Genomic DNA, 21,187 nt, shown 5'->3' on the forward strand with positions numbered 1-21,187 from the left:
AATCAAGCACCACTGCCGAACCTCGGATCGTTCTCATTGAGGCGGTGAGTTAGAGTTAGGAGTTAGTACGACGTAGGTAGGTAGGTAATAAGTAAGTATAGAATCTCTGATGATCGAATCAAGTCGAGACTTTGAAGGGGGATGTCTGTGTTACTTTCTTCTTGGTCTGTCAATTATTAATCATTCCCTAAGCATACCTGCCTAACTGTATCTAGAATCCAACAGCCATGTTGTTTGAGGGGAAAAGCGCTGTATTGCTTTTGCAGAAGAGAACGCCAGTCCAATAGAATCAGAAATAGTCTGGAGACTTCCCAGTCCAGATCATGATCCTGATCGAGACCGGGCTTCTAAAGAACTGCCAAGCCAGAGGGGCGCGTTGATGTGCCATCCAAGACGCCAGACGGGTCATCCGGCCATCCGGTGAACGGGGCGCAGTCAAAAGGACGTGCAGCTTACAGCCTTACCCGCGTCTTCTCCGCGTTCTCCTTCCGTGGAATATCGGCACCATTTCACTTCCCTCATAGGTAAGTATGTGGACATCCGAAGGAAGTGAGTTTGAGGTGAACGGATCGGACAGTCCGTTTGGTATCTTGTCCTGTTTTTTGTTAAGATAGAAGGGATTGGATAGAATACATGTAAAGATTTTTTGCATGAATATCACTCGATGATCATACTATCCCATCCCATTTCGTGTTTGCCCCTTATTTCATGTCTTTTCTTCCTTCCTCGCCCGGCGTCATTCCCTCGTCTCGTTAGGGTTAACGAATGGAAAGTCGACAGGTGACCTGTCTTTCGCTCGGCTCAGATTCCTTCTATGCCCGTCAAATGCTATATGATATATTCCCCGGTGCAGAAATGATAAGCTTTTCCTCTCCAGAAAAGACCGTAGATGTGCCATGGTGACAGGAAAGAGCACAGCAACTAAAAACGCTGCAGCATGGGAATTCCTCGTAAACCAAAACATAGAAGAAAAATTCGTGACACATTAAATCGGAATTCCGACCCAGATTTACCCTTGAGTCTTCTATTCGTCACTTGGCCCAACCTGGCAGACAGTCAAAACATAAAGACCAAGAACAGACCACTCCAACCCTTTGGCAAAAGATGCATTGCCGCCGCTGGAAGTACATTCTGCCATTTTCTTTCGTAGAGACATTGTTTGACGCACGACGCGAGGTTCTCGTTTTCGTGGATCAGAGTGGAGCTCATGAGGACAGTCGTTTTGACCTCACATGAGATGATCTTCTGTCCTTCGAAGAGCTTCGACATGCAGACATCGAGCCCAGGCAATTTCCCACATGCGTGAAAACAGCACTTCAGCCGAACGGACCCCTGCAAAGAATTTGTTTGTAAATATTCCTTCGCTATGCAAGTTGATTTCTCAACTCATGTCCAACAGAGTTCCGGAGTGACGAACCCTCCAGCATGAAATGTGGGCGGCTCATGACAAAGCCCCATGTTCAACCCAGCCGCGTTTTCAGTGCTTGTCACTCCACCGATCATGTCATCCACGTATGCGGGCGAGAAAGCAGGCGAATGGTCGAGGGTGCCGGAACGACTGTAATCTGATAGACTGGTCCGGTCATCCGTCGGCTCCGACTGTAAACTGGGAGAAGCAGTGTAGAAGTTATGAGAGGTCTGTCGCTGCCCGTAGCTACTTGTTAGATGGTAGGGAGAGCCTGGGACGGCGAGCGCCGGTGGAGAGTGGATGGGAGAGGTGTATGCCATATAGGCAGAGGTAGTAGATGAGGACGAAGCAACATGGAAATCCTGGACACCATGATACAGGCTATGAACTGGTGAGTACGAGTAAGATGGCCACTGGAGACGGCTTCTGTATTCGGCGACAATATCGCAAGGCAAGTCCAACAGAGCTACTGCCAGCTGTACTTGCGGGGAAAATGGCTCGGCTGATTTTCTTGCCAGAAGGATCCGTTGGATGTCCTCAATCGGGCCTGCCGACATGGAACCGAGGTATGGGCCGCTAAGGTCAGGGAGAAGAGGCTCTAAGGCCAGCGCGATACCGAAGTACTGGGCAAGAACAGCCAGCGCACCGAGATCTGTGTCGCCACCCCGCAACATCGCAGAAGGTAACCAGAACAGCCATGTCCGTAGAGGCTGCAGTCTCTCAAAGGCTTCTTCTGGTGACTGAATGGGAAGATCTTCGCGCAGCTGTTGGACGAATCCCAAAAGATCCGTGATTCGGTCGCAATACTCTTGATTGTGCGAGACGCGCTGTTGCATGTTTTGAAGAGCTGCACAAGCATGATCAAGACGGACCAAATCCTCATCCCGATACTGGTTCCCGCATGGATACCCTGACATCACGGGAACATTCTCACTTCGAAACGCTTTCTGGCCTTCTAAAAATCGGGCAAGTTCGGATCCGTATTTCCACTCTGGTTGCATTGCGTTCAGGACCTGATCGCTGCTGTTAATGCTGACTCGTGGGAACGTGGCCTGGGTCCAAATAGCTTACCGTGGAGACGCCTTGTTGCAAAGACAGCCAGCCACGCCTACTCATGTGTCAGTCTGAGGCATCATGCCAAACAACTCAAGGGTGTTCTGGGCACACCATTCGGTAGCTTGCCATGACAGCAGCATGGATGCCGCTAGGATAGCGTCGCAATTCTGTCTCGAGAAGCTGCTTATCGCATCTTGCACACCCTTGATTGCTATTCCCCGATGATAATAAGCCAGGTTTTCTGTCTCCTTATTTTGAGTTATCCACGCCAGGTGAAAGGCCGAGAGCGCAAGAATGGAGCTCATTACAAAATCATTTGATAGTGCAATTGCCAAGAAGCTGGTCGCTGTCTGTTAGCTCCTCAGGGTTCTCGTCGGGGGGGGGGGGGGGGTTGCCGACTCACTTTGGCATTCTCTGTGCCCATATGGTGCTATTACTATAACCGCGCCGATGCAAATCAATAGAGAGGCCGGTGATATGGTGAATCAACCGGAGTTCACTCCGAGAGAACCCATGCCAACCACTCCGCGGGCACATTGAGAGTTCTGGAAAGGGTGGAGTGCCTGTCATCCGCCAGTTCTCTATCTCCATCTCAATTTCTTGAGACATTAGAAGATCTGGGGCCCTTTGGTTCCCGTGGTCATTTGCTGCTGCTGTTGCTGTTACATCCATATAGTCGCAACGACAGTTGTGTTTCGTGCAATTTCGGCTATTGACATCGTTTGTCAGCACCCAGTTTTTAGATCCAACATGTAATCATCAAGAGTGTGAAGAAGTCTGTACCATTGCGGGAAGGTCTCGTCACATCGAATATGTCTCCTCTTGCATGTCTTGCAACCGTTCCTCGACTTTGTGTGGCTCTTCCGAGGAGGGCCTCCTCCTGGTCCTGCCATTCTTTCTTTTGTAGAAGACCAGAAGAGAAAGATATGAAACAGCTCGTGAAACAGTAAAAAGATAGAAAAAAGATAGAAAAAAATCGTTGTACACAAATCGTATGCGCACAACACAAGGGAATTAGTTGATGTATATATATCCTTTCTGAACCCCAGCCGATACCGTGGGGAGCAGAAATGACAACACACAGCTAGAGATCCCCCCAAAGAGAACACCAGTATATAATGTTCGAACTGGACGAGCTGAATATGCTATAAATAATCCAAACCAAGAATACCTCGTGGAATAACTGTTTAAAGACGTTAGGTTTCTGTAGGCAGACGCATAGTCACGTGTGGGAATACGAGAGAACGGAATACCCACACTAAAAGGGGCTTGGAGACGACAGTAGAAAAGAGTCACAGGCAGACAAGGTAAATAAGGTGACAGATTGCGGCTGGCGATGAGGCGACCGTTACTACTTAAGCCGTTATGACCAGTCGAGAGTTACCCACGACACAGCTGCACCACGGGGGTCGAGACATTTGAGCGCCCTGACTGGTCAGGTGCTGATTTCCAGGAATGCAATTAATGGAGGGGTTAGCTTGCTTGCAAATGGAGCCTCCCGCCTATCTACTTTGGTCCTCTGTCCTTTTGGGGATAATGAGCCTCCGGGGATGTCTAACATGACACCCTGCCGCTCAGCTCTAACTCCAAAAGTAGGATAAGGCGGGCTGCTTGGGCGACGGCCGCATGGGAGGTGGGTATTTTTTTCTGCTTGGGCCACCCCAGGAGGTGTGGTCTAATCTGATGGGCGAAAAAAGGTCTTCCCGCTGGCACAGCTTGAACCATAGAAAGGCCACCAAGTGGGCGGTCGGACAGTGTTGGACACTCGAGGAGTCGAGGCAAGGTCGCTGAGCATCTTTCACCGCATCGAGTAATAAGATACACAGCCATTACACAGGGTCGAGCGCTCCGGGGGGACTTGGACCCAGAAGTCTATGTCCGTTCTGCAGAATCGTCCAGGCTGCACCTTCAGGCTGGTCGCTGGGCGTGCGGTCTCGAAGTATGCAGTCATTAGTGTATCGACACGGCTCGCTAGTGGGTCGTTGTCCAATGCCAGCGGTGGGAGATTGGGGCACCTTCTGACGGTTTGGTGACTGGGCCTGAGTGCAAATTGGCGAAACAGTACTGTATGTGCGTGGTGAGTCCCGACGTGAAGAGACTCGGGGCTAAGCCTGCGAGTCGTAAATGGGCAGCGTCTCGAGCAGGCGCTTTTCTCAGAGCGGTTGGCCTGAAGCGATGGTGTTTGAGAAGGCGAAGTGGAGGGGCGCGGGGACCGTGGACCCAGGGGTCGACCGTCGAGCTAAACTTTGACTGAATCATCTCTCGTCCTCGCCTTTGGACCCTCTAGTTCCTTTGCCTTGGCCCTGGATCGCCATCTGTGGTTGACGCACACCGGAGTACGGAGTAATTTGCGTCGAGCCAGTCCGTCCCCCCCCGCGCAGTTCACGCCCCGTCGAGCTTAGTGTACCGTCAAGAGTCGAGGAAAGTTCCGCGATACTGGCTGCGCTTGGCACTGGTAAACAGATCGAATGGTTCATACTCTATGGATTGCAGTTCGGCGTCGATGTAAAAGCTCAAGTCATATCGGATCGCAGTGCGGCTGCGTGGACCCTTTGCCAAGGTGCCAGCCGCACCTAAAAAAGAACACATTTTTTTTCACTTGCTACGTTGGAACTGAGCGGGTAAAAGTTTGGGGTGACGGTTCCGGTAAAGAACTGTACCGCTGTATTCACCGTACCAAGTACCTAGAACCGATTTGGGTTATCATTGACAGGATAGGAGTTCGCTCCGGGAATGCCTTTCACCTCGCTTGTTCATAAGATGCTGATCTCAGGGACGTCTTTTCTAAGCAGCCGTTACATCTGCCACGTAAACTTTGCTCCTGAATCTGAAGAGCTGGCCTCTAAGCCTCGGAGTCTGTTGATGGGCAAGCCTGTCGAGATGACTGCTGCCAAACAATTTTGGTAGAAGTCCAAGTTAGCGACCGTTAGTTGTTTTTTGAGGGAATGAATAATAATAATAACAGAGATGGAGACAGAATGACAGAGATGTCGTTTCTATCCAAAGTTTAGACCGAGATACTATGTCAGTGCGATGTGCACTGCCAGGCTGTTCGCTCGATTGGCCCGAAATAGCGGCACTTGATGTCGATCTCAAGGTCAACGACTGTCAGATATGTCAACCTGTATGCATTGCAGCTATCACATACCAAAAGTAATTTGCCCATACGGTAGTGCTGCGCTTCCTTGATTCAACGATCGCAGTGCCAGCTTGGACCCTGAAGACGACGAATCAGAAGCAGTTTCATTACCCCTGTCGTCTCACGCTCACTTCTCACACATGGCTTGCAGTGATTGCGGAGCATTTATGCCCAATAATAAGTTAGTCCGCCCATTTTGTCATTTTAGACTAGTTGATGAATGATGTCTGCTTTCGGTCAGCACCGTCACTCAAGATCGAAACGTTTCTTGACTCTGACCGGGAACCTGAATGTGAATAGTTTCCATCTGTTGGAGCGCAGGATCAGATCAGCATATACTCTGTACGGCGCGTGGACGGGCGCCACTGTTGACATCAAACCTTGAGCAGCTTTTAGAAAAAGCAATTGCCCTGAAGCAACTGCTACTGTATGTACATACCGATGTCTAGTGGCAAAAACCCGATTATATCCTGAGCCGAGAGGTTTACACAAAACTTCTCATGGCTTTGCCCTGTACCAGCTTCTAGTAGAAACATGTTGCATCTTGCCGCTCCGCCCATCCCTTGTAATCTTGCGAGAGCCGATCCATAAGAGCTAAAAAAAAGGTTCCCTCACTGGAATCTGGTAAAGGATCGATAGCTCCCGGGTCAACCTTTTCGTTTTGTCCCGGAAGCTTGCACAGAGCCCCCATACTTGGTTCCTTGATCTATCCACATGCTATGTCCCGCAGCTATCCATTGAGCAGTAAGTACAAGTTTCCGTTGACAAGCCGCGCTTAGTTATACTGTGCTTCACAGCCAGCATGCCTTACAGACACCATCTAAGAGCTGCTGCACGGTTCCAAAAATCGACCATGCAGCAAGCTGCCCTGGCCTGTGCAAGACACCCTGAAAACTAGAAGTGCGAGTGATGGTCCTTATTCGAGAGTAGGGAATCCATGCCTTCCGTAGCAGAGGAAGTCGATCAGGCTGCGAACGCTTCTCATGTTGTGCGGTGCCCGAAGCAGTTTCAAGATTCAGAGTACTTGAGATTATTTCTTCTAGCGTGGCCCCTGTCCCATGGCGCTGGGCGAACGCATCCTTGTCGAGGCACAGAAGCAGCTAACATCTAGACCGACGCGCTGGGTCATGGGGATCCCTTGCTTGAATTTGACTGGCGAGGCAGCTTCCGAGGTATCTCTGTCATCCAATCTCAGGGTCCGGAGGCGTGCTCGCAGCCCCGCGACCCGTGGGCCTAAAATTATCTCGTGGATGAAGGCATGGCGCTGTCATTGGCGTGATGATTCGTCTCGTCGACAGACGCCCTACCTGATATGGGGTAGCGTGTAGGGCTTGGTTGAAGTGCATCAAGGTTGTCTGACTAGAGCATGGCTTGGGACCGGCGGGCAGGCAGATTTCCCGACAAGGCGGAACCAGCGTGGTGGGAGAGCTGAGCCCGATTATCATCGAGGTCTTGTCAGAGATGGACGGGGAGATGGGGATGGAGATGAGGGAGCACGGGTCAACGGACAAGGAGTCACGTTGGACGGCGCCAGCCGGGAGCTAGGGCGGCGGCCCCCTTCGCCCACGACGAGTACCTGCATCCTCTTCGTCCTATCTCACCTTCGTGTCTACTACTCTTCTTTGTGTTGACTAATTGCCAATCTCCTAGCAAACAAGATTTAGAAGGACCTACGGTGATAGTAGCAGAAAACTCACGGTCCATGATCCTGGTTCTGCAGTCTCTCAGCCACGTCCCTAGTCGAGACGTCTGCCAAGAGAAAGGAATTTTACCTTCTTTCTCCGTCTCTGCATTTGTGATCGACACTTGGCTGACTGATATCCAGGAACCAGGATAGATGATTTACTCGACTTTTATCCTGCATGAACTTGGTACCAACCGACATCCCGCACGATATTGCTATTGCGGCTGATCGCTAGCTGTTCCACGTCTCTACCTTTTATATCCTTCAGCGGTCCTTTTGTAAATCCACTTTCCGTTTATTCGCTTTGGAGGATATCACAGCATCTAAGACTCGCATTTGTGCTTTGTGGTCTAACGGCTCCCTCGAACGGGGCTGGGTTAAGACCTACCCAAGGAGAGACACAAGTCCCCTTTTCTAGCAAATTAGCCTATGGTACGGACAATACCATCTCCCAATCTTGATGCATAACGTACCGTTAAGACCAAATATTCATCTGACTTCTAGCAGGTGCGGCCTGAGCACGAAGTACGGAGTAGCAGTCCAGCGCACATACTAGTCAATATAACCAATAGGAAGTCTCTAAATATTTACGCTTGCCAGTCCTGAAAACTCAGCTCTTGATCACGCCCAACGGCCAAAGACCCAGGCATCAGTCCAGACTACACCAACAGCAACTACTATTTCGCATCCTTGTCTTCCACACTAGTGACAAGATGATCTAGCATAGTGCGTCGACGCTAGTCGTAGGACTTTGCGGCTCTCCTATACATTGTACCGCTATCATTTCTCCCGTTCAATTCAAAGATATCAGCCGCGTGGGTTTCGCCCCTCTCCGCGGAGCCGCCATGAAAGAGGCCTGGCTAGTGGATTCTTTGGAGTCAGGACCTAGCAGCTAACCAGGATTTTAATCCAGATCGGCCTATTCCCGAGGACATGGGCTGGGAACGGACAGTGCAGGGGCGCATGCGGGTACGGTACCCGACCCTAAAAGAAAGCAAGCAAGCCGACTAAGATCGATCCAATTACAATGCGCGAGCCACTCTCCGCATTTGACAACTCTAGCCTTTCGGGGCGGTCTGGGCCAGTGGGGGAAGCGATCCAGCCTTGGCATCTCGCTTCTCGCATCATGAAGCCCAAACAGGCTAAGGAGAGAACCCCCGACACCGCTCTTTGCAAGCCAAGAAAGCAGTCGTGTCTCCAGCGTTCGTGGTTCTGAAACTTGGCATCACTGTACTGCGTACTCCAGTCTCCGTCATCGCAAGTCGCTATTCATACCAGATTGGGCGAAATCCATATCTATAACTGTCTACATCACAGTTTCGAGACGTAGCATACCCTCATTTGGCAGTGACCGGTCATGAGATAACTCGATACTTCCAGAACTTGCATTCAACATTACCGATATAGACGGGACAACAGGTTTTGCGGTCGTTTGGCAATTCGCGCTTTTGACTGAAAAGTCATCGAGAAGAATCAGTAGTATGGGAATGGGCGCTGGCCCCTTCCCTGACCGGGTATATTCGGGGCACACAATGCCAAGCCTTCCGCCTCTATGGCGGAAAGCCAAAACCTTGCCGGAAAAGTGTCAGCACCTAAATCTCGATTCCTCGGGTCGGGACGCGCCTATGAATTTCTACGATGGATCTCTTATCATGGATTCGGGGATCATCTTTCTCTTTGATCAAAATTTGAGCCGCAACCTGCCAACCTGCTAAGTACAAATAGTGGATGCCAAGACCTTCAGGTGTCAACTATTGATTCCCCTTTCGCAGGCTGTGATCAGCTCTCTAATAATGGAAAAGAGCATGGAGGAACCAGTCCAGCACGCCGCCGATTCTTCATCCAGGGAGATGGGGTGCGACGACCTATCAGCTTTTGCACATCCATTTTTGCAAAGGTTTTAGCTGACACTGCTGCAACGACTAACCTGAAGAAATTAAGCTATTCGACCCGCGTCTGCGGCAGTGCCACGGGTTAGCGTGGCAGTTGTCAGGGAAGCTTGTCATAGTCATCACCAATGGAAGACGGCGACAACGCAAATGATACTATCTTAAACAGGAAAGAGAAGACGAAAAACATCAGAAAAAAGAAATCAAAATGAAATACAGGGACCAAAATAAGACTAGTTCGCTTCAGGGGTGCAGCTCGAAATCCTTCAGAACACATTTGCTATCTAACGATGCATAGCTGGGAAATAACCTCTGGTCATCAGCTTCTGTTTTTGCCTATTTGTTCTCCAGATGGGCCTTAAAAAGAAACTAGAGACTATCCCTACGCAGTACACTTTTTTTTGAAAAAAAAAGGAAATCAGTGCCACTGAGGAAGGAGGGGCTGTCAACGTCGCTGAGATCCAAAATTAGATGGAAAAACTATACCAATATAGGTATACCTTAAAAGGTATTTGTGCCTATGCCTGATATGATTAGGATTAATGATCGCCGTGATTCAGTGCTCGGTGCTGACGGTCATTACTCAGTAGGGAATTGGTTCAACGATCACACTCCACTTTCAGCTTATGGTTATTATTTTATTCTCTGACTCCTGATACACCTAGCGCACGCTGCACGGGGCACTCCGTATGGAAACAGACTACCGCTGACTGATCTCCTAGAGGCCGGTAATCGGGGAATGTCTATGCACCGACGTCCGCCATACTACCCAGACCGGAGCCATAGCGCGAATTTAGAGACTTAACATCTCCACCCTTAACGGTGGAACCGACGCGGTTCCGCTGTACACAGTATGTACGGAGGTACTCCATACGGAGGGTTTGTTTCCTCTGGAGTCCGTACATATGGAGCACAGAGTAGAGGCTGCTGTCCGCTACGCCGAGAATCTTGGCTGGTACATGGTGTTAGCGAATTAACTGCATATCTATTCAAGTGATCAAAGCCGCCCCCAACCCCCGCGTTATGATAGGTGCGCGGATCAAGAAACTCAGCCCAAGAAACTCAGCCCCCGTTTTGTTCCACTAACGTTTATTAGAACAGCTAAACGGCCGTCAGGCACCTACATCCACACAGCACTCCAGAGTTCACGAAAAAAGAATCTATACGTCAAACAACGTAAGAATCAACACTTGGCAAGCGTTACTAGCGTAGGTCAATTTTAGATGCTTGCAGATGACCCGACACAGATCAACGGTAACAACAAACCAGGGGAGGGATCGGAGACCATTACAGTATCCTCAAGGAACAAGGAACCTGCCTGGCCCGCCTGAGTAGTATACAGTATACACCACGCGTGAAACGAACGATCCTGCCTTTGACCCCAGACCGGCAAACGCGGCCGCAGCACAAACCTCCCTTCTTTCTCCCCCCGGAGAAATTAAGCATATCCTCCGCTCATGCACGCCGAGAAATGCGGCTGAGCCCCCGTATTCGCACTCGCTTCGCGTCTGCGCGGGATGATTTGACGTGACGGGAAAACGGAGGTCTTCAAAAATAGCAGTTTACAAGGCAAGATGTGTATGGACGGGATGGCATGGAATGCGTCAAGACGGTTGAGTCACACACGGCACGGCACGGCTCCCCAGTCACACCGTTGACGGGTTCGATGGAGCTGAAGGGCTTGCAGGAGCTGAAGAAGGTGAAGTCAAGATGTGGGAGGTGGGTTAACGTACTGGTACCGTAGGTAAGGTAGGTTAGGTGCTTCAGTATGTTGTCTTCCCGCTTCTCTCCATACTCTCCACCATCCAGAACCCTTCAATACTTTTTATGGCATCGCTCCAGCTGATATGCAGATGGCTAGTCCCAAATTTAGTAATTACCCTAGCTGGGCAGTACTGCGCATACAACGAGGTATCTGGACACCTTTTCTCCCACTTCCACAGAGTGATTAGGTAGCTATGCTCTATCCTGCAAGTGACTAGCTGCCCCCTTTCTATCAAATCCTATCAAAAGCACAATTGCTCTTGCTTCTTCCCAAGCAAAGAGTCTCAACTTGATTAAAGAATCTTCGGAGTCGAGTAACTTTCTGCACATCTCTCCATATCGGGATATACCTACCTCATCACCCTCTCCCTCCATTTTCTTTCTTCCTAAACCACATACATACAGACACGCATCGTACCCAATCTTCTAGTATAAAAAAAACCACCCACAAAATACTTCCCACCATCATTCCCCCTTCTGCTCCTTAGGCCAACTCCAACGATATCACCCCAACTCCATACCTGATTAATTACTTACTATAGGGAAGATCGAAGACATCGTAGGGCACGTATGTATGTACTATTCAACATGCATACGAATATATGAATACATATCATCCCGCCCCCGCGCGCGCGAGAGAGAGAGAAGCAAAAGCTGAGTTGAAATAAAGAATGAAATGAAGTGATTTATAGAATCGAGCTCTCTTGCTCTTTGCTTTTATACTGTAGTGTACAAAAGAACAAACCACCAGCGAAAATCTGGAATTTTCTGGAGAGAAGAGGAGAAACTGCTGGACGCGACAGTTAGTGTATGGTATGTGCTGCACAGTACTGTATGTACATCCATACAACTGCCAACTACATATATCACGTCAACTCAACTGAGTTGTATCCATCCCACCCATTGGTATTGTATGTACAGTGCGGTAAACGAAGCAAATCCACTCGCACACTTAGATAGTAAATACCTAGCATTCTATTCATACTGTGTTACAAGGTTTGAAGATATTGCCGGGCATATCCAGTCGAAGGGATATATATTTGATATTTTCCCCTCCCCTGAGAAGGGAGTTTAAGTTAACTAGCTCCTTTAACATCACAAAACAGAGACTTCAATAACGGGGGGGGGAGAGAAGAGAATTCCAGATTATCCTCTCTCTCTCTCTCCTCTTACTCCTTTTTTCGAAGATATCCCCTCCTTTTTGTCTTTCCTCTCCCTTTCTCCCTTTTCTCAGATAAATTTCCCTACCTACCGAAGGGACTTGTTTGATTTATCGACCCCGGTTGAGTATACTAACAAACATCCTTAGCATACTCTATGGTCATTCATCTCACGGAAGGAATATCTTATATATAATTTTATGATATATCTATCTACCTATACTACTAATCCTATGCTAGGCTATGCTATGCTATGTTAGGTATCTATCTATCTGCTCAATCTACCTAGCTATAACTACCTAAATGCCATAAAATTGAGAGAGAAAAAAAAGGTATGAATGTGATAAGACCAGCTAATTCATCCACCCATCCATTACCGGAAATGCAAAAAGATAAAATCAAATACGACTTACAACGAAAATAAGCGGAGAGAAGAAGAAAAAGAAGCAGGACAACAGAGCCTACCAGCAGCATGGAGATAGCAGGATGAGATACGATGAGATAAACAGAGATCAGGATGCTCTTATCTGGATGTGATCAGGATCCACATCCCGTTAGGAAGGTGTGGGAAGAGCGACTTGATAAATAGATAAGAGAGATAGGGACATCGGTTCTCAACGCATGCGCTCATTCCTGGCCGTTCTGGTTCGAGAAACCAACCGGGTTGAAAGATGAAAAAAAAGGGACGCAGAAGAATGACGATAGGAACCAAGTTTCTCGCCGTGGTTACCACCCATGTCCATATCAGCAAATATCGAGGGAAGAAAAAACAGGATATGAGAATCCGCTCGAAGGAAAAAGAGGAAATACATACAAACATGAAAAGAGAAGAACAATAATGAAATTGGATCGCTGGGCTGATCTTCATCAGTCAAGGATGTCTATCTAAGCAAGCGAAGGTGGAAAAAAAAAAGGAACACAATGCTTGAGCGGATATCCTCCCTCCATCATAGACAGGTTCTTGTTCTCTCCATGCACCCCAGTCCCGGTACAATGCATATATACTCCAACCCATTAAAATGTCAAGATTGAAATTCCATTTTCTTGCCTCCTTTGTGTCCACCATCCTCCTAGTTAGCATGTACTTGGCGAATTCGGTTCCGTTTTTTTTTTTGAGAAGGTCGGGGAACAAGGCGAAGGGGAAATCATTCCCGTTAAAACCATGTAGATATAGGGAACTGTTGAAGATGTGGGTACATGTTTAGGCAAGAGGATATATGCCATGCAGTTCATGAAGTAATAATAACTCGCTTATTTTAATCACAGGAATATGAACGGAGAAAAATAGGCCACAGAATCAAACACTAGGTCGAATGTGATCTGATCGCATCGGATCGGTCAACATATTTCGTCTTGAAACCCCTCCACAAACTCAAATCTGGTATACGGAGCGAAGCTTCTGAGTGACAGGTGGCGGAAGGGAGGAGAGATAGGAGTCGAAATTGGGTATCATATCTTTGTAGCCTTGCAGAACCTTTAGAATAGTTAGCTCTCAATGATCTGAGAGAAACAGGTCTTGGATTCAGAGAATTATCTTACCTGCTGGAAAGACTGCTGAATATCACGGTAGTCATCTTGACCGAGCGACTTGCTAGGGAACATGGCAATCGCTTGGAAGTAGTCCGCCAGGCAGGACTCCATTGCCTGTGGATTCTTCATGACCACCTGGTTGAAGCCCAGGAACGCAGAGGCCTTTTCGCGTGTGAAATCGATCTTGGCCATCGATTTCAGGAAGACATCAGCATACTCTGCCAGGCGGGGCGCAAGTTGATCCGAGCAGCAAATTCCAAGTCGGCCCAGAGCCATGGCAGCGTTCTCGTTGACAGAGTCGATAACCTCCTCGTTACTGACAATAATCAATAGTCCCTGGTATAACTTGTCGACGTATGGCGAGAGGTCCGCTTTTCCATTCACCGCAATCTCTCCGCATGACCAGCAGGCGTTGTTAAGCACGCTAAACCCGGTCTGAGGTTCGTCGTCCCGAATCAGATCCAGGTCAAGTTGCTTGATCAGGGTAGGCATTATATTAGGAATAAAAGGCTGAAGTTGGGGGAAGATATTAATGGCACAGTCGCCCAGGAGAGCGTACGATGACTGGCGAACTTCGTTGTTCGGGTCATCCATGCAGAAGCACAGCAGATCAAAGAACCGTGGCTGGCAGTTGGCCACCAGCTCACTGCTCTTTTGAGGATCGATGGCCTGGATGATGGCGCTCAGGAGATCAAGACTGGTGACCAGGAAATCCTTGTCGGGCTCATCGATTGCCTGGTTGTTGACAGCTGCAACATATTCCTGCAGGTTCTGGTAAATGATCTTCGTACACCTATGGAACAACGGAGCAGCGAAGGGCGCGAAGGCGTCACCGTAGGCGGCTGCGATGTAACCGAGACACTCCAGCAGCGGGAAAAGTTCTCTGGACTGGTCCGAAACCTTGTTGTAACGGTCAATGAGAGCAGGCATGAGGATCTCAACGAGATGAGGCTTCGCCAACTCTCCCATAACGCACTCAGCCAGGGTCTGCACACAGTCATAGAGGATGTACATGTTCCGGTCCTTGTACTTTCCGAAGCACTGAACAAACTGCCGCAGGATCGGCTCGCAGTAAGGGATCAGGTTCGCATCTGATTTCTCCTCGAGACTTGCGAATGCAGAAGCAGCCGCCTCCTGGACCTTCTTGTTGTTGTCCAACATCCTGCGAAGGATGCCTTCCATCATCGGCTCAAAGTAACGCGCCTTGTCGGCAGGATCCTCAAGATGCGATGCCCATTCAGAGTACCTCCCAAGACACCAGCAGGTGATCTGTCGCACCACCGGTTGCGCATCGTTCAAAAGAGAAATCAGGTAGGGGATGAGCTCGGGGAGATGAGGTGTGACAGCTTCCATACATCCGTCCGCAACGGCGCCCAGGGTGAGGACAGCAGCCTCCCGGTTCGTCCACTGCTCATGACGGAGAGTCTCTTTCAAGTAGGGCAGGATGATCTCGAACACCGGCTGGTGGTAGACATTCGCGAAAACATCCAGCGCAGCAGCAGAACACTTCCGCAGAGTCCACTCATCCTCGGGGTCCTCGTCACCCCAGTCCGAATCATCAATCTCTCCGTCACTGAGATCGTCCTCATCATCTGCCCCATTAGGAGCACCATTCGGCCCAGCGCCTGCCTTCGATGTGTCCAAACGAGCACCTTTCGACTTGGCAAACTGAGGCTTCAAGTCCTCTGCACGATCTTCTTCATCGGCATCGTCCTCATCGCCCGCTAACCTTATGGCGTCATCTTCATCGTAAATCATGCTCTGAAGCAAGACGGGAATGATCTTGGGCATATGCGCTCCCAAGGGCTCCTGCAGCGCCTGCTGCTCACCAGCAACGAGCCAGAACTCAGCCGCATCCAGAGCAAGCTCAGGGTCCTCCTGGTTGTGTTGTTGCATAAGAATGTAGTTGACCAGTCCTTCCATGTGGGGGATGAGCTTTTCCGGTGCAAAATCGACCAGCTGCGCGAAGGACTGGCACACCACCCTGCGTACGTCCGTGTTGGGGTCGTTGGCGAGTCTGAATAGTTGCGTAAGGAACAGATCCAACGATGCGATCAAAGCCTGTGGCTTCTGTGGAAGGAAAACGTGGATAGTGGACAACGCCGTAGACCTAACCATGGGGCTCTCACTGGAGGTAAATTCGAGCAGTTTCGGGATTATAACATCCAGAGGGCGTTGTCCCTGGTAGTCTCTGTCAAGAAGCTTGCGGTTATCCTCGCAGACCTTGGACAGAGCGGACATGCCCGACTCCTGGGCCACGAGTGGCACATCTCCCGAGTAGTTCCCAACCAGCTTCAAAAGCTCCTCCAGCACCTGCGGCCACGCCAACAGTCCAGCCTGCTGCAAAAGTTGCGCTATGATCGTTCCCGCAGAATTTCGCACCTGGGGATTCGGATCCCGAAGACAAACCAGAGTGGCTGACCGTATGTATTCCAAACTGGGTGGAGTAATGGTGTTGTATGCCACGCAGATCTTCGTTTTGATGTTCAGAGCAGCGGAGAAACGGACCACATCGTAGGTCTGCTGGTCCAGCCCCACGGATGGGGGGACTTGCGGAGTGCAGAAGAGGTATGTGAGGTAGTTGACAAAGTCCGGGTTGGATGTCGCTTGTATGAGCATCTGTCGATCAAGCAAATCCTATGGTCAGCCACCTCTTTCCCGACAGATCCCAGATCGCAAGCCCAGCCCACATCTTTTCAGTGGCGGGCAAGAGAAGCAAGCAGCAACGGGTTGCAGACTCACCTGCTCCGCCTGTTTATGGACCGCCCGGTCATATGCGTTCAGCGAGTCCCTGAGGTAGCCGGCCAGCTGCCTCAATGGCTCATCCTGCGGTTGCCACTCCATTGTGACGACGCTAAAACAAGTAGCAGCAAAAGTTTCGCCCGCTCAAAAAGGAGTCCGGGTAAGGAGTGTCTAGGACAGAGACCCCGCCGTGACTCTGGGAAACTTTCCAACCCTTCCCGAGCCAACGATCGACGTGGAAAAGAAGTAGCCCGCGGTAGAGTGGAATGTGAGACCTTCAGCAACCGTAACCTATGGCAGAGTTACACGGACTGTTCTCGACGGGGAGTTCGACGAGAGTGACGTCTGCCCGTACCGCCAGGAACGAAGCCGGCTCCACTCAGCCAGGTTGTTCAGTGTGTCGGAGAAAAGGGTATATAATAATCAGGAACGCGCGCAAGCGACACGAGGTTCAGAGAACGCTAGAGACGCTCGTCCCGTCGGGGGATCGACCTCCTGCGCAGGACGACAGCGGCGTGGGTACGGGGGAAAACGGTGAGGGGTGGTTTGATGGTTTGGGATATGCGGCAGTGTGGGAGAATAGGGTTTGCGACCCAACTCAAGAGCCCGAGAACGGGCAGACGGGGGGATGGAGGAACTGTAGAGCGGAATTGGACGACAGAAGCCGTTATGTATAACAGAGAGAAGAAAAACGAGAGGAGGAACAGGCGGACAGAGGCCAGAAACGAAGTTCTGCAGAGAGTCCAAGGGCCGTCTTCCCCTCTCGGAGCTTGAAGTCGTGCTGCTGAGGGGACGCTGCGGTGAGACGTCGAGCGAGTCGGTGTGGCGTCGCGCCGCTGTGGCGCACCGCCCGTTCCGCTCCCCGTATTGGATGCGCCCTGGCCACGCTGAACAGTACCTACATCTCTAGCTGAACGATGTATATGCAATCGTCTGGATATTAATCTGGTTGGTCCAGGTTTCTTTTCCTTGTCAACTCTCGTATGCTCTATCTATCCAAGCCATGCAAATGCACGAACGAAATGTTAAATAATATCATCAAATCTTATCAAATGATTCATGCCCACACAAGCTTCTTTATATCATAAACAAGATGCTCCAGGTATCCTGTCCGTTTCTTCGCCTCTGCCAGTGAGATGATGTCCTGCTCCTCGATGATTGACATGCTCTCGACGTGACGACCCTCCCCTGCCATCACGGCACGCTCGATTTCCTCGCAGATCGATCGGACAGAGTCGATCTCACTTACGGTGACGTTGTTCTGGTTCTTGGTCGTCACGCAGCTGGACACAGGAAGCGCCTTGAACGCCATGAACCGCGACGTAGACCGCTTGGTGCCCTTGAGCCACGAGTAGATATCCCACTCGTTGCTCGATCCAGACGCGTCCTGCACGTTCTGGTCGAAGCGGCTCCGCAGCGATCTCGTGTTCACCCGCAGTGCGTTCTCATCGCCGTCGCGGTACACGATGACGAGTCCCACGTTCCGCTGCTCATCTGTCTGCGTGTCCGTCAGGATCGACGTGATGTACGTACCGTAGTTGATGCGGGTGATGGAGCGCAGATCGATCCGCTCGAAGGAGAGAACCTTGTCCGTGTTCCAGTCGAAGCGGCAGTTGTAGACAGCCGCGTCGGTGAGGAGGAGGACCGATTCCTCGAAGGGAAGTGTCCGCAAGGTGTTTGGCTGACGAGGGGTCAGCATCGTCACCCCCCGACGAGCTCCTCCGACTGGTCACCGATCACGATCTCAGCGCTCGTGTCGATGGCGTTCTGGCGGAGTTTTTGGACAGAGATCCCGGGGTCAGCAGACTGCAGCTCCACCTCGAATTCTTTAAACACCCGCGTCGAGACGTTGCCAAGCAGGTAGTCGATGCACGCCTGCGAGAAATAGTCGTTGACAATGTTATTGTAGTACCGTGAAAGGGTCAGCCCGAGGTCATTCAGGGCTCCCCGGTAATCCCTCTTCCTCGTTCGGGTGTAGTCGCCTTTCAGAGCAGCAGTGGAGGCGTACTGCTTCGAGATCGCATCTCCGTTGTCCGCCCATAGAATATTAAACCACTGCGTCGATGAATCGCCGTGGAGGTCAATTTGGATGCCCTCGCTCTCGAGCTCTTTCTCCAACGCTCTTCCAGCAAAAGCACATTGTGCAACTCCGGTGCGGTCCAAACAGTCCATACAGTTCGTACGGACGATGCCCGTCTGCGTCCTAACAACAGTATTATCTTGTATGATCGTCTCACCGTAATCATCCAGAGTGGCTTCCAGCTTGTCAACAAGCCGCTTCACATTTTCAAACTTCATCCCACGACATTCGGTGTGAAAATCGAACCACTCCAGCCCAAGGTTAACACCGTCTATACCGCCACTTTCGTTCAGCATACGAGTAAAGTTCTCGTACGCCTCTCCCATCTTCGCTTCACCGCCATGTTTGTCGATGAGGGAAACGGCCTGGATCTTCCCATACCGTCTTCTTAGCTCCCGAAAATGCCGTTCAAACGCAAGCTGGTTTGTCTCGGTCGAATGATGGAGGACGGGAACCGGTTTGAGAGCATACGGAGACTGAGAGAAATAGAGCGGGATAGACCCGCGCAGCTGGAGGAATGAGTAGACCTTACGAGATAGATCCCATGAAGGAGTAGACAATATCTGCTCCGTCTCGACGGTATTGGCCGTATTTCCATCATCGTCGACACCGCGACGTAGATATCGGAGACCGGGACGTTTGATCGAGCGTCGAGAAATCAACGTAAGAAGGAAATTATGCTTTGTAGCACTTTTGTCCGACGACGATTTTGTTTCCTGCTTCTCTCCTAGGACACGTCCTTCAGTAGCAGGTTCATTTGAATCTCGGCTCTCAGAAGGCCGCCGCTCTGCAGCAGCAGCAACTGTAAACTCTCGCTGGCCAACAAAACCTTGCATCAGAGGCAAGACAAAGGAGTGAGCGCCAGCTTCGATGAAAGGTGTCATCAGATGCCTGTTCCAAAAGTACTATAAACGTGCGTTAGCGTCTTTACCGAGGACATCAAGCCGTGGAAGTCCATTACCAAAGGATCTACGACAGTGTGCAGTGGCAACTGAGCCATTCCCGGGTCTTGTGAACCAAACCGTCTCGTGATATCGTAGTCATATGAGAAAAAGAAATTTTGGGTTGCAAAAATGAGTTTCGTATAATGAAGAAGCTTGGGCAGCAGTTCTACTGACTGATCGGACAGTGGCTTCTGTTCTGCCTGGTCTTCAGGCGGAAGCCTTTCCTGCAGTGCGGACTGCGTTGTTGAATCCTTCACATCAGAGATATCAGGCCCCGGTCCAATTCCTCCTGTCTCATTCTCCTGCGTGACATTGCTATCTTCACCCTTTGCACGGAGTCCCTGCGGTCCCCACCCCTTTCTCGAAAGCCAATTGGCGGAGAACCTGCCAAATCGGCCTTTTCTACCGATAACATCTTCGGCGATACTACCCCCCTTTGAACGGAGTGTTGCTCTGTCTGGAGAAGTCGGTGCGCCAGGCTCCTGGCTCTCACTTATATCTGATCTTGCATCCGATTCGGACTCCTCCGTCTCGCTGCCGGACGACTCATCAGTTTCTGATGCAGTCTCCTCCGTCCCCGTTGCATCACGCGATAGGTGCTCTCGAGCCTGTTTAATTGCCCGATTGGCATCCGCCTGCGACGACAGGGGAATGATAGCGACACCAGTCACAGCGTAGATCGGCTTGCCCAGGATCTGCGCGACTTGCTGGCGCTGGGTTATTGAGATGAGAAACGAGTAGGACGCGACGGAGAGGAGTCCTGTATTCAGAGGATTTCACAGCTTAGCATATGTATCCTTCAAAGCCTGCGCGCGCACAGCAAGATGTCTGCTGTGTGCCCCGCGTCTTTCTCCCGGGGGGCTAAGACACTTACCGACAATACCATGCGACTCCAAACCCCCTTCCTTTTTCTCACGCCTGCCAGGTGATGCGGGAGAAGAGGGAGGAAGCAGGGAGATCTTCCGTGTCCTGTACTCGATCTGGATCGCACAAGCTCCGTTGTTGCCATTGCGCTGTCCATTCCCGTGGGGCTGGAGGATCAGCCCATCGACCGCCGCGACGACGATGAGCTTCCTCAGCAAGCCAGGCATGACTGCAATATTTCCTGGCAATAACGGTCCCTATGTAAAAAGGAATGCAGCTGGATGATAAAGGAAGGGCTCGGGGCCGCGGCCCTCGGATGTTGAGGAAAGCATCCCTAGGGAGCATCGTGACCTCCCCCGTATATCTTATAGGACACAACACACTACATCATAGCGGCCGGGTGATCGGGTTCCCTGAGCGGAAACCAGCGGTCTTGGCTTTGACCAACCACCACAGGCCACGCTTCCTTAGGTTGCGATACTATCGAAAAGGGATCATAAAAACTGAAACATCTTTTCTTGATCCGATCGCGAGGGGTTAGTCCCTTATGGCCGGTCAGACAGGCGAAATGGGCATCCATCCAGGCGTTCTTGCAAAGGGAGAACAAAGTAAACCTTGTTCTCGTCCTACGAACTACCAAGGGTGGGTAGGATCATTATATAAGTATTTTAACTAACTTCTCACTCAAATTAAGATCTGTGAGCCTTTGACAGCCCCTCATTCACGAAAACCGTAGTTTCTTCCAGAACCCCCTTTTTCTTGCAGAGAGAAACATCAAGCCCCTCCACAGCTTGCATTCCTCCCACATTATTATGACTCGCATCTCCACTGCACTCCACCCTGACCAGTCACCCAGGCGAAGGATTGTTAGCCAATACTCCGCATGCAAGTCACTTTCTCCTTATGCAGTGGAGTGGGGTAGTACAG

At 50.5% G+C, this 21,187-nt stretch overlaps 4 protein-coding genes across 4 annotated transcripts; 1 reads left to right on the forward strand and 3 right to left on the reverse strand.

The window, feature by feature from the left end:
* Positions 1–1,386: 1,386 nt before the first annotated feature.
* On the reverse strand, positions 1,387–2,875 carry VTN00DRAFT_9446 (uncharacterized protein; the record flags this gene model as incomplete). The annotated part of the gene is made up of 4 exons (XM_069436407.1): positions 1,387–2,421; positions 2,480–2,516; positions 2,576–2,803; positions 2,868–2,875. The coding sequence occupies 4 exons, from the start codon at positions 2,873–2,875 to the stop codon at positions 1,387–1,389; spliced, it is 1,308 nt and encodes a 435-aa protein (XP_069285031.1).
* Positions 2,876–6,661: 3,786 nt separating this feature from the next.
* Positions 6,662–7,148, forward strand: VTN00DRAFT_9447 (uncharacterized protein; the record flags this gene model as incomplete). Its single annotated transcript, XM_069436408.1, has 2 exons — positions 6,662–6,927; positions 6,992–7,148. The coding sequence occupies 2 exons, from the start codon at positions 6,662–6,664 to the stop codon at positions 7,146–7,148; spliced, it is 423 nt and encodes a 140-aa protein (XP_069285032.1).
* Positions 7,149–13,472: 6,324 nt separating this feature from the next.
* Positions 13,473–16,474, reverse strand: VTN00DRAFT_9448 (uncharacterized protein; the record flags this gene model as incomplete). Its single annotated transcript, XM_069436409.1, has 3 exons — positions 13,473–13,574; positions 13,640–16,249; positions 16,373–16,474. 3 exons carry the CDS (start codon positions 16,472–16,474, stop codon positions 13,473–13,475), a joined length of 2,814 nt encoding a protein of 937 aa, XP_069285033.1.
* A 955-nt stretch (positions 16,475–17,429) lies between these two features.
* On the reverse strand, positions 17,430–20,487 carry VTN00DRAFT_9449 (uncharacterized protein; the record flags this gene model as incomplete). The annotated part of the gene is made up of 4 exons (XM_069436410.1): positions 17,430–18,053; positions 18,113–19,357; positions 19,414–20,156; positions 20,271–20,487. 4 exons carry the CDS (start codon positions 20,485–20,487, stop codon positions 17,430–17,432), a joined length of 2,829 nt encoding a protein of 942 aa, XP_069285034.1.
* Positions 20,488–21,187: the final 700 nt, after the last annotated feature.

The sequence above is a fragment of the Thermoascus crustaceus genome (genome assembly GCF_041956765.1).
Source record: "Thermoascus crustaceus strain CBS 181.67 unplaced genomic scaffold VTN00scaffold_7, whole genome shotgun sequence".
In the NCBI taxonomy this organism is placed as follows: Eukaryota; Fungi; Ascomycota; class Eurotiomycetes; order Eurotiales; family Thermoascaceae; genus Thermoascus; species Thermoascus crustaceus.